At 36.9% G+C, this 19,862-nt stretch overlaps 1 protein-coding gene and 1 long non-coding RNA gene across 5 annotated transcripts in view; one reads left to right on the plus strand and one right to left on the minus strand.

Annotated features, from left to right (window-relative positions):
* Nucleotides 1-785: 785 nt before the first annotated feature.
* On the plus strand, nt 786-18,130 carry ERCC4 (ERCC excision repair 4, endonuclease catalytic subunit). Of its 2 annotated transcripts, XM_075514802.1 has the most exons (11): nt 786-992; nt 2,072-2,252; nt 5,216-5,411; nt 6,555-6,762; nt 7,844-8,024; nt 8,367-8,495; nt 9,082-9,192; nt 10,374-10,965; nt 12,834-12,926; nt 13,634-13,746; nt 14,852-18,130. In XM_075514802.1, the coding sequence occupies exons 1-11, from the start codon at nt 819-821 to the stop codon at nt 15,583-15,585; spliced, it is 2,712 nt and encodes a 903-aa protein (XP_075370917.1). In that variant the 5' UTR covers nt 786-818; the 3' UTR covers nt 15,586-18,130. The 2 variants fall into 2 exon arrangements, with proteins under 2 accessions (XP_075370917.1, XP_075370918.1); XM_075514803.1 differs by lacking the exon at nt 9,082-9,192.
* Nucleotides 987-19,862, minus strand: part of LOC142415900 (uncharacterized) — a 37,034-nt gene continuing 18,158 nt past the window's right edge. Inside the window, exons 2-6 of one of the 3 annotated variants that reach the window (XR_012777573.1) lie at nt 10,770-10,861; nt 9,518-9,705; nt 3,315-3,362; nt 1,652-1,747; nt 987-1,385 (exon numbers count right to left, since the gene is read on the minus strand). This is a non-coding gene — a long non-coding RNA (uncharacterized LOC142415900). Of the gene's footprint in view, nt 1,386-1,651; nt 1,748-3,314; nt 3,363-9,513; nt 9,706-10,769; nt 10,862-19,862 lie in introns of all 3 variants that reach the window. The other 2 variants (XR_012777574.1, XR_012777575.1) reach the window with 2 other exon arrangements.

Here is a 19,862-nt window from a genome sequence, read left to right on the forward strand (position 1 = left end):
AAGCTGGCTGTATGCTGTCCCTCTGCCCAATAACCCTACAAAAACAAGCTGTCAGTCTTCCCCCTCGCTTTCTCAGAGGGTCATTTTGACCCAGCTGAAGTGGCACCCATCTCCCCTGCAGTAGGGCCAGAAATATTTTAAAAGGGGCTGGAGACAAGTTCACCTGCCCTTCACCAAGCTGAATTGTAGGGTAACTCTGAGGACTGTCCTTAATTTTCAGCTGCTTCTGAAAGCAGGTCGGAAGAGTCTCTCACCCCTGTGGGAACAAACAGCCTTTTCTGCACTGAGTGAGGTAGGGATGCTAAAAAATTCGGTACCAGGAAAATACTGAGGTATTGATGCCTTATGTGAGGAATGCAGGCTGAAGTTCAGTCAAGTTTGGGTTTCTGGCTTAAGAAATGCAAGTAATTAATAACAAACAACAAATAACTTATAATAAAAAAGGAAAAGACCCCCTATCTCCTATTTACACTCAGCACACACACCACCACCACACACACGAGGAGGCGAGGGGGCTTCAGTTCGCCTCAATACGGGCACCTGTGGGGAACTTGCAGGACAGATAAGTCCCTTCCCCACCTCATTTTCCACGCCGGCGGTTCTCGAGATCCTCCTCTCCCGCCGCCGCCGCCGCCGCCACCCTCCACCCGCCGGAGCTTCGCCTGAAGCACCTCGCGCTCGGGGCGGGAAAACTCGCCGCGCTCCACGCTGGAGGACCGCAGCACCCGAGTCCGGCAGGGGGCGTCGCCTCGGCGCCGCCCACCTCAGCAGCGGGAGGGCGCGGCGGCCGGCGCGCATGCGCCGCTCCACCGGCGGCTATGGCGGTGCTGCTGGAGCACGAGAGCCAGATCTTCCTGGACCTCTTCCACCAGGACGGGCTGGTGATCTGCGCCCGCGGGCTCGGCATCGACCGCTTGCTGCTGCGCTTCCTCCGCCTCTACTGCGAGCCTGCCAGCCTGGTGCTGGTGTTGAACACCAGCCCCGCCGAGGAGGTGAGGGGAGCCCCGTCAGCGGCGTCGCGCCTGCCCCGCCCCTTCCCCCTCAGCGGCATCGCCTCTCAATTTCGGCGGGCGCATGCCGGGGGCGGCCCCGTCAGTGTCTCGGCCCGGGGGGAGGAGGTTGCCGCCCGTTCCCTCCGAGCGCAGGGGCTCTTCAGGCCGGGGTGCGGGTGCCCGGACGGGTTGCGGGCAGGCGGGTGGATGTGCGGGCTGGCGGGTAGGGGTAGGGGCAGGGGCAGGCGGTGGTGGCGGCAGCAGCAGCAGCGCCGGGTGCCTGCCTGGGCCCTGTCTCCCGGCCTTTGCACTTTCTGGGGAGAAGCTGTCAGACCAGACGCGTTCAGGATCAAATCAAGGTCCGAAGTTCCACTCACGCAGCACGATGAAGTTCTAATAATAACAATGAGCTAAAATAAGCTTATATACATAACTGGTAAATAGCAGAAATCTGTAAGTAGCCAATAAGCAGAAAGGGGTGAAACTTGTTGACAGATTTGTCCCTAGTTGTACAAAAAACGTCCCTCTGTTTTCCCTGGAACCAGGGAGATTTCCCACCATCAGGGAGGTGATGTTCTGGGGATTTTTTTGTAGCAAGCATAGGTGAATAAACATCACAGCTGTAGTTTATAAGATTAAGCTTGATGTATATGACCTACCTGCTGTAGTTGTCTTTGACAGGAGGTGAGTGGAGTAAAAGATGATCTCTTCCCAATTCTCTGTTCTTAAGCCAGTATTAAAAAAATGCCTATTCTCTGGAAAAGAGGTATTAAAATATAAGAAAATGTAAGTGCCTTTGAGTGTCAGTTGCTCATATTTGCTTAAATATTGTCTAGCTGCTACTGAAAATACATAGATTTTTAAATCACCTGGATGCATTTGAAACTGAACAAAGTATACCTAAGAAGAAAAAAATCATGATAATTCTGACTTCCTTAGGTAGTACGTTATACTATGATGCTTTTAATTTGTTTTGGATAGCTCCTCAAAATTAACGGAGTATGTATAATTAAGGGTTTTTTGCATCCATTTCATCAGTTACCACAATGATGTCTGTGTTTTTATTGTATTTGGTTTAGGAGTATTTTATTGATCAGCTGAGGTCAGATGGAGTTGTTCATCTTCCTCGGCGTGTTACCAATGAAATTACAAATAATACTCGATATGAATTTTACACACAAGGAGGAGTCATCTTTGCAACAAGTCGAATCCTTGTGGTAGATTTCCTTACTGACAGAATTCCTGCAAACCTCATTACCGGTAAGAATTTAATGAAGTAAAGGTAAGACCGTTCTGTTTGAAAATACATAAAGCTTAATTCTGTATGAAGAGCTCTACTGACTGGTATTGAGGTTGAAGAATTATTCCTTTTTTTCCACAAAGACTGAGGTAAAAGGAGCAAATATGTACTTCTTTCTTTTTTTTTTAATGGTTTTCTTTGCTCCAAACTTGTTTGCCGTATTTAATCATACAATTTGAAAACACCCACATTATTTTTAGATACTGGGTCATGCATTTGTATGGCTTTCTGATATCAATAAGTGGCTGGAAAACAAATCACCAGTTAAACTGTGCCATTGACATAAGAAACATAAAATTCAGACTGGCTTTCAAAGAAGAATAATTGATTGCACTTGGTGAAATAGTGTCCTGTGGTCTATAGGACACTGGCCTATGATCAAATGGCCTATAATTAAAACTGCTTTTAGATGTCATGTTTTATCAGCCATGCACACTGCCTATTTTTTGCATTAGCAAATTCCTCCTGATGACTTTTCCCATCAAAAAATAGCAATACCTTACTAATCTTTGTCTTGACACACCTTGGACACTATCTAAATAGCAGTATTATGAAGTAATGCTGTTACTATCACTGTAAAGATTTGTGGAATAGCTTGTGCCCTTTTTTGTTGTTATATAGAAGTTATACATGAAAGAGGTTACGGTTATCTCTTTCCTCTCATGTTCTGTTCCCCTTCTCCCCCAGCCACCATTGTTTTTATGTTCTTGTCTAAGCTGGAAAACCTGTTACAGCCTGGAGAGCTAGTAAAATAGGTGTCTAAGAGTCAGGAATATAAGAGTATTTTACTGTTGTCTAAATGTTAACATCTTAATGGGTAAACATAACTGAATATTAAATGATTAGAAGAATGTCAGTTTCTACTTCAGAAGCTTTATCCCCTTCCTTCTAGTCAATGTACGACAAGCTCTAATCTGTGAAACATTTTGAACAGTTTTATGCTACAGCCAAAGGATGCTAGGTTTGTCAATTCTGATATTTCTAGGTTAAAAAAAAGTGAACACGTTTTCTGGGCAACCTACTCTAATTTCTCTTCTTCCCCATGACTCCTTCCTCTCTACCTTTATGCACTACCAAAGAAGAAGAAAAAAATGAAAGAAAACACACCTTTGGACTTTGTCAGTATGAAAAGAAGAAATACACTGAAAATTTAAAAAATAGTCCCGTCCTATAATGACACAGTTGTTAGATTTTTTTACATTGCCACTAGAGGTCAGTGTGACAGCAGCTTTGGTAGGCTTGCTGCTTCATTTAAAACTTAGGTAATGCGTGGTTCTGTTGGGAACATATATTATCTGTGTGTGAAATTGTAAGACAAAAACAATAAAAATTTGTAATAGTGTTCTTGAGGAGTTAACATAGTGAAAAAATCAGTGAAGTGTATAAATGTTTATAAAATCAATGTAGAATCACATGTGAATTAACATCTGATGAACTCATAAATTCAGCTGAATGAAGATAAGAAAATATCACTGCAGTAAAGAATAATTATTCCTGGTGGTTTTGGCCAAATAGAAATGATGTACTTAATAGCATAGTAAAACTGATGCAAGTTGGTGTAGTAAGTAGTGGCAAGTTGTTTCTACCAAGGCTTACACAGCAGTATGAACTCACTTCATAAGCAGAGAAATATTGACTAAAAGTAGGAAGGTATTACGATAAACATGTAGTCTTACAGGCCTGTTACAAATTCTGTGTCTCCTGTAATGTCCTTTCAGAGTTACATCTTGACAAACTGGAAGATGTTCAGAAATTAGTACAATCATTATAATTTCCTGAAAACTTTGCATCATAGGAGACATGTAAGAATATCTAGATAGAAAAATACCTTTTAGTCGATTATTCCATGACTTGGTCATGAATGACTAGCAGTTATATGGAAGTCTTTTTCTTATAGATGCTTTTTCATTTACAAAGCAAAGGCATATTAAAATCAATGGCTGGGTGCTGAGTTGAAGAAACTTGTTATAGAAATTAAATGCACTGTACGTTTGTCAGCTTATGTAGGTATAAGGTAAAACCTGTGATGTTTGACATCCTGTACTTCCATTTTAGAAAGGCATTTAATATTCCACTGGAAGCTGTGAACAGATCAAAGTACCACATAGGCCTCACTTCACTAGGGGGAGAGTGGAAAAAATGTATTGTGCTATTTAACACAAGCGTGAGAAAACATAAGCCTTGGTTTTAACAGGTCTTGGCTAAGTGAAGTGTAAATCCCGGAAGTATTCACCTCAAACACTTAATGTAGTTAAACTATTGTTTCACTTCTCTGTACTAAAATATGCACAATAAATCTTTTTTTCCTAATACACCCATAGCCATGAAGAAAATTGGTGGTGTATTCATACAGTTGGTGGTACTTTCTGTCCTCAAGTGTGCATATAAATATTAGAAGGGGGGGGAGCAAAATAAATGTTTTCAGAAGTTGGTTGATTATGTAAATGCTTGAACTGTTACCAATGAAACAAACATACTTGATAAGTCTGTAATTCCAGAACTTCTCTAACAAAAGAATTCAAATATCACAATCTTGAACATGTCAGACCTGCTTTGCTGTAATCATGTGTTATGTCTTGCATTCGCTTTTGCTCCTTTTAAAAGGCTCAAGTTCAAGTTTTGCATTAGGAGTAAAGAATTTTCTAAGCTAATAAGTCCTGCCACTCAAGCGCAAGCTTTTTTTGTTAAAGATGCGTCATTAACCGAGTTCTGTTATTTGGGGATTCCGTGGTACTGAAACTGAGCAATCACTTGGTTTGAACCCTGGAAAGTTTGTTCAACCATCACTTTAGAAGATTTTAACTCCTACTGTACTTTATTTAAGAAAAAATGTTAAAAGAATAAGACAGTTTTGAGGAAAAATCTATACAAAATTGGACCTTTCTTTACTTTTTTGTAACTTGAAAACCTTTTATTTTGCCAGGTATTTTGGTATACAAAGCGCACAGAATCATTGAGTCCTGTCAGGAAGCATTTATCTTGCGACTTTATCGCCAGAAGAACAAGCAAGGCTTCATTAAAGCTTTTACAGATAATGCGGTTGCATTTAACACTGGTTTTTGCCATGTGGAAAGAGTGATGAGAAATCTTTTTGTCAGGAAACTTTATCTGTGGCCAAGGTAAGGCACCTCTTTACTTCATTGGAGAGTTAAACTTAAAAAAAAGATGAAGGATGTTACAGTGGGTTCCTAAGAAAATGAGTTGTATGCAGTCACACTGCTAATCTGTGTTCCCTCTTGTATTCCCAAACACAGAAGAAGTGGTCTTAAAGATGCTAAATTTCTGTAAGTATTTTTGAAAATAGACCCCAATTAAATCTATAAGGGGCTGAACCTTATGGTATAGCTGGCCTTTTAGCCAATAGAAATCGCAGCAGAAAGTGGCATTCTTAATAGCTTAAGAAAAACTTCACTTATTAAACAGATTATTTAAGCCATGAAGTAACAGGAATACAGTCTCTCAGTTCTGCCATTCATGGAGGTATTTGTTTCCAACTGTGATGAAACTCCATGGCTCTCCTTCTACGTCAGATTTTTTTAATCTTCTTTTACACATATGTTGTGTATGAAGAATGTTTCTTGATGACTGATAGAAACCAAATTGCCAAGTTTGTGACGTGCATTAAGTCTTTCAGGAGCAGAGCCACAAATGGAACTGGGCACTTTAGCTGATTACCCATTCAATGCTCTTGCCATGGGCAGGAGGTCTGCCCATTTGTTCCTTTAGTCCAGTCTAGAATGTGTTTCACTCCATCTGAGTCTCTAAGCCTCATTCTGTTAGTAAAAAATCAGCTAGCATCTGTATACCTGTACAGCCGGATTGGCTATAAGGGCAGTGTTCTAACAAGGACCTGCTGCTTATAATCAGAAGCTAGGAATGTCAGTGAATCTGCTAGTGGATCCATGTGATTCCAAAGGATTTATGAACCCATTCCAGTTTCTCCCTTATGAGATTGGTTTTTTTACTTTAATATTTGTTACATGAAAAATGATGCAGAATCTAGTGCAGAAATTTTCTGTGGATCATTCACCAGTGCTGTAGGCTCGCATGACTAGAATTACTACAGCCATAATTGTGGAATAGATGGTTTTCTGAGGCTGTTCATAAGACTGCAGTCTTCACACCTCTAGAAACTGATTTTTTGCAATTAACTTACTTGTTTACGTTTAAGACAATTGTAATTGTAGTTTATACAAACTTTTGAATAATTGTACGTCAAGCAAACCAGCTATGTAAATCTTAATCAGCTGTTTTCCTCTTAGATTTCATATAGCAGTGAACTCATTTTTAGAGAAGCATAAACCTGAAGTGGTGGAAATACATGTGTCAATGACCCCTGCTATGCTTGCTATCCAGACTTCAATCCTGGACATTTTGAACGCATGTCTGAGAGAACTGAAACGTTATAATCCATCTCTTGAAGTAGAAGATCTATCTTTAGAAAATGCTATTGGTAAACCTTTTGACAAGGTAACCATTTTGATTGTTTTGCTGTGTCTAACCTAAAGGGATGTAGATCTTCAAACTGTCTGCCATACAAACAAAAATATTATTTGTAAAATAAATAACCAGCAGCAACTGAGTATTCTCCCATGACATGTTTATTACTGGTACAAGGAAGGAAACCGTGTTAATCTGTAATGCTGATGTTATAGCTGCCAGTAGGGTTTTTGGTGTATTGATATTATTGTTCTTCCTTCATTTGCAAACTCTGTACAGTAAGAACATCCTGATTTATGGTTGGCTGTTTATTATTATTATGGCTGCAATGTCAGCTCAAAATTCTTTGGAGATAAGTATGCAGTTATTCCCCCCTCCCCTTTTTTTTTCCTCTTGAATTTCCTGCTTGTATTTTTTATTTTCTCTATTAGGAGAAGCACTGTATATAATACATAACATGCAAATGCATGCATCTATTCTATCTTTTAATCATTATATTTGTCATTAATTGTGTGTGCATTGTTATTTTGGGCAGATCTGCAATGTTTGGCATACATACGCTTTCTGTAGGGTAAAACCATAAACTTCAACCATCGTAGTGAAACACGGTTATTTGTTACCTGTGATTTAATCTTGATGTGAGGCCTTCTGTACTTTAAATATTTGGACCGGTTTTCTCCTTATGCTCTGTACATTGCATATCTGTGTGGTACTCATCTTATTTTGAAAATTAAGTGACATTATAATGTTTTTTACTTTACCTAAGTAAAGGATACTAGATACTAAAGGCACAGGCCAGTACCAGTAAAATAAGGGGTTTTTTTATTTTACCCATATTTTATTATTATATGGAAGGGAAAATGTGTACTGAAAGCATTAAATAATATACATCTGCTAATTGCTGAAATGCTTTACATAAAGGCATCTACATTATGTTAACTTTGCAAAAAATGATTACTTATCAAATATCTCACCATCACATCTTCAATTGGGTATGTTTAATAACTTTGGGAAACTAGTGGCATCCCCTGTAAAGTCAAAAAAGTGCATGCTTATCTTGATTAGTATACTACGTATTTGACATCCTGAACTTTCCAATTTATATTTCTAGACAATACGTCACTATTTAGATCCTCTCTGGCATCAGCTTGGAGCCAAGACAAAATCTTTGGTCCAGGATCTGAAGATACTACGTACTTTGTTACTGTATCTAACTCAGTACGATTGTGTCACTTTCCTAAATCTTCTGGAGTCATTGAAAGCAAGTGAAAAAGCTTTTGGTGAGAATTCAGGTAAATACTGAATAACCATACAAGTTAATGCATGAAACAGTGAAATGTTGATATTTTTAATTAACATTCCCAAACATATGAAGGTATCTAATTAAGTTTTATATAACCAGCCATAAGGACGTAGGTTTTTATTGACAGATAACGCTTTCATCTTCCCACTTAACTGCTGTTACTTAACAGTGTGAGATTTGCATCACATTTGTCTTCTATTAAGCTAGTAATTACATGGCAAGCAGGTAGCACAGGTATTCCAGATGAGAAATTTGGGGCTTTTACTGGAAAGGGTTGAAACACGTACGCATTGCAAATGTCAAACTACTACTGCTTTCTTTTCCTCTTTAGGTTGGCTGTTTCTTGACTCCAGTACTTCAATGTTTGTAAATGCTCGAGCTAGAGTTTATCGCATTGCAGATGAGAAACTGAATCAGAAAGGCAAACTCTCTGAAAAAAGTGATGTAAAGAAGGAAAATGGTACTGATCATTCCTAATTTTAAGTTTGGGAGTGTCACACGATTTCAAATGCTCTGCATATTATGACTTGTGTTATGGTTCTCTACATGATCTGACACAGCTCAAGATCTCAATCTGTTAGCTGGGATAAGTTGAGACATAATCTTAGCTCAAAAAGCATATAATAAACAACATAAAATAGAGTCACAAAGAAGTAAGGGGTTCTTCTAAGCTTGCTCAGCTGATCATTGGGAGAGCTTTTATGGAATTGTTCTTGAATTACATTGGTGTTTAGCTTGATCGTTTTTAGTTTATGTGAAGGGGTAGGAGGCTGCCGTTGCTTTTATTAAAAAAATATATATTCAGGAGTTTCAGAATTGAAGAATGAATATTTTAACTTTTTGCTTCACTAAAGCACTTATCCCCATTTTTAAATGTTTCTGTAAGAGTGCTCTCCAACCCATCAGCATAACAAGTTGCGTATGGAGGCTGTTGAATATCACATTTGCCAACAGCCATCGTGCTATTGACATCAAACCACTAATTTAAAACTCTGAAGGATATTTTGGCTGCAAGAGCTGTAGTGTTCAATCTTATTTTGTTTCAGAACTGAAAAGGGAACTGGTTCTAGAAAGTAACCCAAAATGGGAAGCTTTGAGAGAAGTACTGAAAGAGATTGAAAATGAGAATAAGAACAGTGAAGACCTTGGTGGTCCAGGTGAGAGAATACTAAATTATGTAAGTTTTCACAGTACAGCTTGTTTTTACTTTTACTTGACTTTTGAGAGAAGGAGCCTAATTCTTTACTGTAGTTTTATTAAAGAGCTAGTTTTAAACTTAACAATTTGTGGACTTAAGACAAGGAGTTTATGTACATATGTTGTGTACAAGGAGTTATGTACATAAACTATGTAAAACTAAATAGTTTTACATAAACTCCTATTTAGTTCTTGCTCTAAAAGAGGAATGCTGTTGGCTACTATGCAATACTGTTTAGGAAAAAACCTGTATTATTAAAAAAAAACCACCAAACTTTAACTTACATTTCAGTATTGTACTGATATCTTACCAAACGAATAAAACTAATAATGTGGAAATTTATAATAATCAAGGTACCATTCACTCATTTCTCAAGTTCAGGTTCAAAAAAAATAGGAGTTCTGTCTTATGCCCTTTCCATCTTCCCCATTCTTCTCATGCACCTGAAAATTTGCTTCTCCAGGAGATCCACCTATAGAGAGAGGTAGAGAGTAGAAGGCAAGTGTGTTTCTAACTGCTTTGCTGTCTTTCCTATTTTAGGGCTTTTTATCCCCTAAAATTTCACCAAGTTTTATTTTAGGAAATAGTAAGGGTAAAAAAGTGCTCTTTTCTCCCACCCACAGTGTTCTGACTGTGGATAAGAACTGGCTCTCTCACCTAGTGTTGTAGGAGTTTATCTGAGTCAGCTTGTGGAGAATTGTTATTCAAGGCCCACAAATGTCAATAATACTGGGTGAAATGTTTTTTTCTTTAGACTTTTTAACACAGCTGACAAAGGCTGAAAATTAGAATGGTCTAAAAATTAAATTTAAAAAATGGTCAAAAAAAAAAGTAGTTGTCCGAGTATGTTTTAATACATGCTATATCTGCGTCATTTCAGATGGTGAAAAGGAAAACCTCACTAATTTAGATGGTGTAATAATAAGGAATCCTGAATTTTCATTAACCTTCTCTAATCTTGTTTGGTACAAAACATCATGCAATTTAGACTCCCTGAAAGTCCAGAGCAACTGTGACAACCAAATGTAAAGGCAGACAATGCTTCTAGGATCATTAAAAACAATTTGCTCAAGAGATGTCTTGTAGCTGGATAAGTACAGCATAAGAGATTATAAACATGATTTTGTTTCTTGACTGCAGGGCAAGTACTTATTTGTGCCAGTGATGACCGAGCTTGTGCGCAGCTCAGGGAGTATATTATTGCTGGAGGAGAAGCTTTTTTAACAAGACTGTATAACAAAACCTTCGGAAAGGATGAGAAAGCTGGAGAAGTGTGGATTAAGGATAGAAAAGCCATCAAGTCCAAAGGAAATGCCAGACCAGACACAGGGCCTCAAGCCAAAAAAGCCAAACTCACAGCTTCTTCAAAACAAAATAAACACAAGAAGCAGCAAGACCGGACTATAATCCAAATGATGGGGAAAACTGAGGAGGAAAAGAGAGAGGAGTTAGAGGTGGAGGATAACAAAGAATTAAGCAATAGCCAAGAAAGCAGTATTGAAGAGACCATTCCCGAAGATTTCCATGTGAACTTACCCTCAGACTGTTACTATGGCATTTTCAAGAACCCGCTCACAATTATTCATCCGTTGCAGGGTTGCAGTGATCCCTATGCGCTCACTCGAGTACTGCATGAAGTAGAACCAAGATATGTTGTATTATATGATGCAGAACTAACTTTTGTTCGGCAGCTGGAAATCTACAAGGCAAGCAGGCCTGGGAAGCCTTTGAGGCAAGTTGACTTGGTCAGTCTAAATTTAGTCTTAAAAGAAAAAATAAAAGTGCACTTACACATTCTGCCTTGACTGCTGAATCTACTGATTTTCTTTAGCTACTTTTTAATTCCTATTTAGCCCTCTTCTTAATTTTAAACAAAAGCATAATGTCTGATTTAACCAAAAGATAATTTTTACTTCCCAGCGGGTATTTAGTCCCCTAATAGAAACATACCTGTAAAAAAAAAAAAAAAAAAAGTTCATTCCATCTTCTACAAGACCTCTGCTTAGATGATCTTAGTGGCAATAGATCCACTTTGAGGTGCTGTAGTCTCACTTTAAACCATCTCTATAGGTATGATTTTTACACAATAAACTTCATTTTGGATTTAATTAATTTTCACATTTCCTGATGTCTGGTCATGCTGAAGACCAGTAATTCAGAAACTGTAACAGAAAAACAAGTAAAGGAAAATTCAATAAAGAAAATAAGTATTTGCAGTTATACTCGGTTATGGTGTTAGCTGACAGAAAGATTTCTGTATTGTGTGTATATATTTGATAGACTTGTAAATTGCAAAGTTCACTTTTATGAATAGATGTTACAGGCTAATTAAAAATATGGAAAACTTAAAATTTAATATACTATGAGGTTTTGCATTATCTTTTATTTATATGGCTGCCTGATACAGTATTTCTTGAATGCAGTAAGCTGTAGTTATGCCTGTACCTCTCTGAAAATAACTTATGGCAGTTTCTTAAGTCTTAGAATAAACACATTTTACTTACTACAGTTGAAACACAGTTTATTGGCATATAAAATTATTACCTTTTGAATTCTAATGCTTTATACTTTAATCACCTCATGAAAATTATTTGCATAAATTTAACAGAGCAGATGTAATTTTCCAGTCAAAAATTTGTATATGTGCACTGTACCTGAAAATGGAAATCAGTTTGGCAGTATTTCATGTGTCTGTACCTGATAGCCAGGTAAGGACTCTGCAGTGCAGATAGAAATGACAGAACTCACAAAGTATATAGCATGAGGATAATTACTGGGTTATTTGTACAATTTATTTTTAATTGCCTAATCAGCATGTGTTGTATCTACCTCCAGCATCACGTTCCCACACTTCAGAGCAGGAAAATTAGATGCAGTCATGCAAGTAGGGGTTAGGAGATGCACCATATGAAAAAAGTAATAGGAATAAAATCCTATCAGTCTGTCAAAATGTACCTCAATTAAAATATATTGGAAAAAAAATTACTGTACTGGAAAGCTATAGGCAATTAATTCCTTAAGGTAATTATTAATTCTTATATGTACCATATAAATCCCTGTTTGTGGAATAAAAATTTGTTGGCATGTTCATCTCTGCGAGATAAATGACACCTTGTTCTTTGTAGAACCTACAATTTCCTTGTACAAATACATCATTTTAGAATCTTAGATGGTGTTTTTTGCTAACCCAGGATGATGGCAGATTATTTAGTTTGTTATATATATTCTACTGGGAAGATTTTAAAAACAGTAAGAAAGTAACTTCTCCGTTATACTTGCTTTGTGTCTTTACTGAGTGGCTATCTGAAATCTGAGTCCACTCTGGTTGAATTCCAGTAAGTGTATCTGCCACTGGGAAAAGAGGGAACACTGGATATAAGAATTTTTCTTGGTGATTTTGGAATATCTTTACAGAAGGTATCTTTACAGAAAAATATAGTGTTTTTTTCACTTGCCTTTTTTAAGGCAAATACTAACTTGTCAGGCATGTACTGCTTCTAATCTTAAATATTGGTGTTGTGTGTTTTTAATTTAATATGAAGTTTTGTGCTCTCTTCCCTCTTCTCCCCCCCCCCCCCCCCCCCCCCCCCAAACTTACAGGGTTTATTTCCTCATATATGGGGGCTCAACAGAAGAACAGCGCTATCTCACAGCTCTGAGAAAAGAGAAGGAGGCCTTCGAAAAACTCATTCGGTAACAAAATTAGTTTACTACCTTTTATTATTAATGTTTCCTGTGATTCCCTCATATGCTTACATTTTAAATAGAGTGAAGTTCTTAACTGCCTGAAGGCTTTAAATAAAGTTTTCAGATGTTAAGAGAATTTTCCCACTGAGAATCAATGACAAGTCAAAACCTTCATTTTCAAAGCACCTGATAATTTGTTTATTAATTTTAGGGGTTTTAATGTTAAATTTCAAAGGCTAAACAGCACCATTAGTATTTTTCCCTAATTGTCTGAATTTCATTTCTGTAAATGTGTTTTTGTCTGCAGGTAACATTTCTTGTAAGGTATTTTTAAAGTTTTTATGACTTAAGTTGTTTTGGGGAACAAAACAATTGGTTTCTTAGACTGTTTAAGACAATATTTTTACCGACAGTGTCTTCTCACCAGGTTATACTGCTATTACTAGTCATTACTTCCTTTGTTTCATATGCTCTGAGAAGTTCTAAAAATAAAAAAAATCAGATGCTAAAAAGTGCTAACAATTGAAAATAAAAATATAGCATCTAGCCCAACAATCTGGAAAACCTAGTCAATTGCATATCTGATCAGGTTTGCAATTAGTATTAAACTATATATAATTTTACTTTAATATCCTTCAGTCAGATGTATTTTGATCTATTTTTTTTCTCATGTGATTGCAGTTTTTAGTGTTTCTTTCTTTGTGGTTCCTTAGAGAGAAGGCCAGCATGGTTATTCCTGAAGAAAGAGAAGGAAGAGATGAAACAAACTTAGACCTAGTAAGAGATGCTAAACCTGCTTCTGTTTCTACTGACACACGCAAAGCAGGTGAGCAGTTCCTGAAGTTGGGCTCGCGGCTCTAAGCTTTGAAAAAGACTTACAACTATTGTGTTTATATCCCGCCCAAAGCGTCTGGGTGATAGACACATTGCGCATTGACTCTGCAGTCCTAATGGTAAAGAAACATTATCTCCCTTATTCCATCTACCTCTGTCTGTGCAATGACAATGAATTATGTTTTTCTTTGAAAAGAAAATAGAGATTAATGAAGTATTTTACCATTAAGACAGATACCATTTGGATTGTTTCTGGGCAGCTTGTTGGTTATGAGACTGTCCAGTATCGCTTGTAGTGAGGTGGAGATAAAACTGAAGTCTACAGATAGTCAAAGGCAGTGTTGTCCTTGAGCTAGTACATGTTGGGGACTTCTTTTGATCTTGGCAAAACAGATTGCCTGGGTAAACAACTGCAGATTCTGGTTTTTGTCTACTTTCTTTGCAATAAAGCATCTTTTTTCTTTTGTTGCAGATCTAACCACATTTTTGTTCCTTTCTTTTGACGTGTCTACTCTGTCTTCATCTTTACAGCTCTGCCCCTGTTTTTCTTTCCTGTCATTTTTGTAACCCTGCTCTCCTTTACCAAATGCTCTCTAATCTTTGCTATTATGTCTTTTGTGGCCTTGATGCTGCAGTCTCTTCATGTGTCCTTCTACAGATCTGTAAGAGACTAAAATATAACTCCTACTATAAAATGCCATATTTCTGTGGGAAACAGATGGAAATAAAAAGGATCAGCTTTGTTATCTTGTTTTGCAGGCAACTTTTTAAAGATTTTCCCGATACATTTAAATAATTTTCATCTACAGTTTAACGTATTTCATTGTCACATACCCAAAGCTTATAGCAGGTAGTGTGATAGTTCTATTAAACTGCAGAGCATACTCCATAAACTACAGTATATAATTTGGCAACTATTTTGTCTATAACAGTGAAAAATTAAATAAAGTCTAGATTTACTATACTGCTGAATTTGTGATGGTCTGAGATATGTGAAGTCCATCCATTACAGAAGTATTAGCAGCACACAGGAAAACTATACCATTAGAGTCAGAGGTCCTAAGTACTAGGTTAACTGTATTTATTTTGCTCTTTAGGTGGACAGGAACAGAAGAGTGTTCAGCAAACTGTAATAGTGGATATGCGGGAATTCCGTAGTGAGCTTCCGTCACTGATTCATCGTCGTGGCATTGACATTGAGCCTGTTACTTTGGAAGTTGGAGATTATATTTTAACTCCTGATATCTGTGTAGAGCGGAAAAGTATCAGTGATCTGATTGGTTCCTTAAATAATGGAAGACTGTATACGCAATGCATTTCTATGTCCCGTTACTATAAGCGACCAATTCTCCTGATTGAATTTGATCCTAACAAATCTTTCTCCTTGATTCCACGAGGCTCTCTACATCAGGAAATTTCCAGTAATGATGTTACTTCTAAACTAACCCTTCTTACGCTCCATTTCCCAAAGTTACGTATCCTGTGGTGTCCCTCTCCCCATGCTACTGCTGAACTGTTTGAAGAGTTAAAACAAAACCATCCCCAACCTGACGCAGAAACAGCAATGGCTGTCACAGCAGATTCTGAAATTCTTCCTGAGTCAGACAAGTATAACCCTGGTCCTCAGGACTTCCTATTAAAAATGCCAGGTATTAACACAAAAAACTGCCGTGCCTTAATGAACCACGTTAAAAGCATTGCAGAGCTAGTGACACTGTCAAAGGACGAACTCTCCAAAATTTTGGGGAATGCTGCCAATGCCACGCAACTCTTTGACTTTATTCACCTGACCTACAGAGAAGCCATATCTAAAGGAAAAAGCAAAAGATGATTAATGAGATTGTTCAACATAGGGCATAGATAAGCTTTTCTTGCACAGTACTCTGGCAAAGTACATGAAATATTTTAATAAATGCCCTCTAAGATAACCAGCTGTTTCTTGCTAATGTTATTACATTAGTTTTAACATTTGAGTTAATTATTACTGAAGGCAAGTTTCAAGAGGAATACAAGATGTTTTAATAGAGAAATGCAAATGATTTTTATTCTTTCTACAGCACTTTAACCAGTTCTGTAATATCACCAAATGAACTAAATTAAGTTCTTCACCAAGTCCATAAGAATTAAGTGCTAAGACTAATTGATAAAGGTGTTCTGGTGTTTTCTTTTGAAAGTTTTGATTTCTTGTTAAAGCTAAAAATGTACTGTGTTTTGATTAATATGTGTGACCCGCTGCATGATATATCACTTTGCTTTTGCCATTTTTATTAACATCTTAGTCTCTGGAAACTGCTGATTTTCCATTGACAGTGATGGAGCTATCTGAAACACACTGTGGTCTCTTGTCAGGAGTTCATTTAGAACATACTTGGACTCAATCGTGAATTTTAGAACATCATCATAAGCCTTTGTCACAGTAAACTATAATTGCATGGTATGTTCTACATTGTATTTGCCTACTTTACTAGAAGTTATACTTTCTTTTTTGACATTCCAAAGTCAGTACAGCGCTCTCTTGCTAGATTTTGCAAAGTGCATTCCTTTGGTCTAGACTGGATAGAGGTTCTGTGGTGGCACAATACAACTTAATTCTCAGCGTGCCTTACTTATACTTTTAAGATGCTTTAATTTTTTAATCAGTTTTGATAGCTCTTTCACCTCATTCACTTTAAAGTGAAAAATCTAGGTGTACTATTGGGACTATTTTTTTATACCAGAGCACATTTCCTCTCATAAAATGCAATAGTTTTCTAAGTAAGGTTTTCCAAAAGTGTTGACAGTTCTTCCAATATTGTCATCTTTCTGTGTCCTGTTGCACTTGCATTTTAACGTCTTAAATAGACCATCTGTCAATAAATTCAGTAAAGCTATTGTCAGCTGGAAGACAAAACTTTTAGCATTCTGTGTAGCATAAAACCGGGAAAAGTTGTTGTTCTGATAGTTTGTGAATGTGTATATTGTTAAAAACACATATTCTGCACTGAACTTTGATATGACAACTATGTAACAAACTGCCATTGCCAAAAGGGTTGGTCCTGTGTCATGATCTGCTAATGTATTTACATTAGCTATTTATAAAATCTTTATCTATAATGACTTGCACATATGTATTTATATGATTCTAATGCTAACAACAGATCAATAGAATCTCCATCGTTAAAGGAGAAAGTACTGATTTTCTGTATTCAGGTTCAGTAAAAACTGTACTCTGCACTTTCAGGTTTAATGTTTGCTGTGCATTTTAAGTGTGACTTATGAATTTGTTAACTTTCTAGGACTAGGACTGAGCTGTGACAGATTTCAAAAGTGAACATTTTTCTGCAGATGCAAATTTCAGTATTAAATACATCCATAACAAGACTAAAATCTGTTCATTATCTTGTTTCTCATTTGGCTGTGTTGATACCAGAACACTTTTATTTTTAGTGTGTGGTTTATAATCCAGATCTTAGGGTTTCTATTGCCCTATATTCTAATTTATTTCATTTAATATAAGAAGAAGTCTTTGCATGAGACTTTTGCTTATTCAAAACAATAAGCTCAGAAGTGTTCAGGGTTGAGAATCCCTGTAAAGTGGTGCTAAGATAACCAAAAATCAGAGTAAGAACATAAATGTCCTGAATGCATGGCTTATAGAGCCTGATCCAGAAAAGGAGAGCTGAACAACCTTTGAAAACATGTATTGTTCGTGCATTTGCATCATTAAGATGTTACATGAACTGTGGGGTTTTGGTTTTAGTGGGTCCCCCCCCCCCCCGATGTACTGCATCTGGGCTTTGTGAGTGTTTTGGGGTTTTTTGCTTAGATTTGTACAAGGTGAAAATGAAGGGTATATGAAGAAGTTAAAAAGTTGTAGCTTTGTTTTGTATACTAGATCAAAGTTACATAATGCAATTAAATAATTAATATTTGCTAAATATTTAGATTAAATTGTCTTTTGTTTATATATGTGGAATTTTTGTAAGGTTTTTTTGGTTGGGCTTTTTTGTTCAATGCAGGATTTGGCTTTTTTTTTTAAAACAACTACAGATAACGTTGTATGTTGTTACTGCTTATTTGTGATTCAGCATTTTACTGTACTAGGTTAGGTCGGAAGTTAGCGGTGTGTCCTTCTGGGGCAGTAGGTACAAATTGTGAACAAAGGTAGAAGAGGTCTTGTCTCCTGAAACCTCTGAACCCTGAAATAACCAAGGCAAAGAGTCTGCCTGTATGCAGCTGCAACAAAACGTTTGGGTAAATGATGAAAATCCATAGGATGCATTCCCTGGCCTTATGGTGTTCCTTAGTTTGCTTTCATCAACAGTAATGTAATTTTGTGTATCTTCTTGTCATTGCTTGATGTTTTAAGTTTGTGCTTTTTTATTAAAAAAAAACAAACAAACCTGCCTTCAGTTTGGGAGTGTCTTAAGATTCTTTCTTAGATCCAAACCAAGACTACATGTTTCAAGGTCACTGAATATGTGAAACCAGTGGGGTTTATATGCCACTGGGAAGTCAGTCAGCAAGTTGCTTGTTTCTGCAGTTTGTCCTAGGCTTTGATTGCACAAGGTTTCTTCTAGAATAACAATAAAACCAAAATCTCTTAGGAACAAATGCAGCTTATATTACCAAATATATTTTGCACAGGATAGATTATGTTGTAGTTCCTATGTTTTAAGTTATCTGGATACTCTTCCTGCTAGTGGTGACACTTGCAGGTTCTAGCTATAATTGTGAAGGAGACATCTTGCCTGTGAGCAGTTGCCTAATCAAAACAAACTTTACCTTCAAAATCACTTTTTCTGCATGAACATGTATAGTAGGGCTTTTCTAGTACCAGCTGTATTGATTGCTTTCAAATTTATGCTTGCAAAACTTAAACGTAAACCAGTTGATCAGAAATCCATACCGCATATAAAATATGCAGCTATACTGTAGAAGAACAGCAACAAGTACAAAAGCTTAAATCTGAGGGGTTTTATGATTGTGAGGCTCTCATTTGCAAAGTGACATTACAACCACAAATAACTTAATTTTTAAAAATAAAAACATTTGTCTCTAAAGCTTTCCTTAGTCATCCAGAATTCCAATTCTATGACTGTAGAATAGAATCCAAAAGCAAACATCTGCCAAAAAATAGTTATTAAATTAATACGTTATTTATATGCCAAACAGCATAAAGAAATGTAACTGAGGGTTGTTAAAGAAACTTCTCATGTGTGGGCTTACCAATTGACAATTTTTATTTCAGGCTCCATAAGCTGGGTGCTAGCAGGGTTTACAATCCTTTTATAAGGGCTATTTTAGGATAAAGTTCTCCTTGGCTCTTACACAAAGATAGCCTAAATTAAATGAATATTCGATTGATCTGTTTTCTACAATATGTGGTTTTAAGAAATGCAAGTAGGGTCATAAACCAAAAAGTTCAGAAACTACTTCACATAATAGAAAGAATTTTGGATATTTGCAGAATCAACTCAAACTAAGCATAATCCTTTTATGTTTTTCATATGAAGTCCTTAAGATCTACTTACGCTATGTGAGCTACCTTCTTGCATTGAAAATACACTCACTGGCAATGTATGCACTAATTTGTCTTAATTTGCAATTGCATACACTTTTCTTCCAAAGTTTTCAATTTTTTTCTATAGTCATCCTTTCCAAAACTTCCTCCCTTGAATAATATTCCTAATATCGTGTTCCACAGTTGGCTAGCAACGTAGTCAAGAATCAGACATAACTGATACATGTATTTGTCAATAATATTTCTTGCTTCTATTCTTGTTTTATTTCCAGTTTATTCTAAGTTCAGCTTCAAACCATGAGAAATAATATCCCTCATCTACAAGATGAGGGGGAACAGTTAAACACCAAGAATCTTTCTTGATGTTTATCAGTTAAAAATTACTTCACTGTGCTAACAGCACCTTTGGAGAGGCTAGTAATGTGTAATTGTTGGGTCTCTCTCTTGTAATCTGGAGTTGTTTTTGTCTGTTTATTTTTAAATCAAGATTCAAGTTCTGAAATGTATGAATTTGAAAGGTTGCATGATTCATGTGGTACAGAATGATGGCAAAGACTCTAAGTATTTGGTAATAGAAAGACTACCTTTAAACCTTCCCACCCCCC

Source organism: Mycteria americana, chromosome 12, assembly GCF_035582795.1.
Source record: "Mycteria americana isolate JAX WOST 10 ecotype Jacksonville Zoo and Gardens chromosome 12, USCA_MyAme_1.0, whole genome shotgun sequence".
In the NCBI taxonomy this organism is placed as follows: domain Eukaryota; kingdom Metazoa; phylum Chordata; class Aves; order Ciconiiformes; family Ciconiidae; genus Mycteria; species Mycteria americana.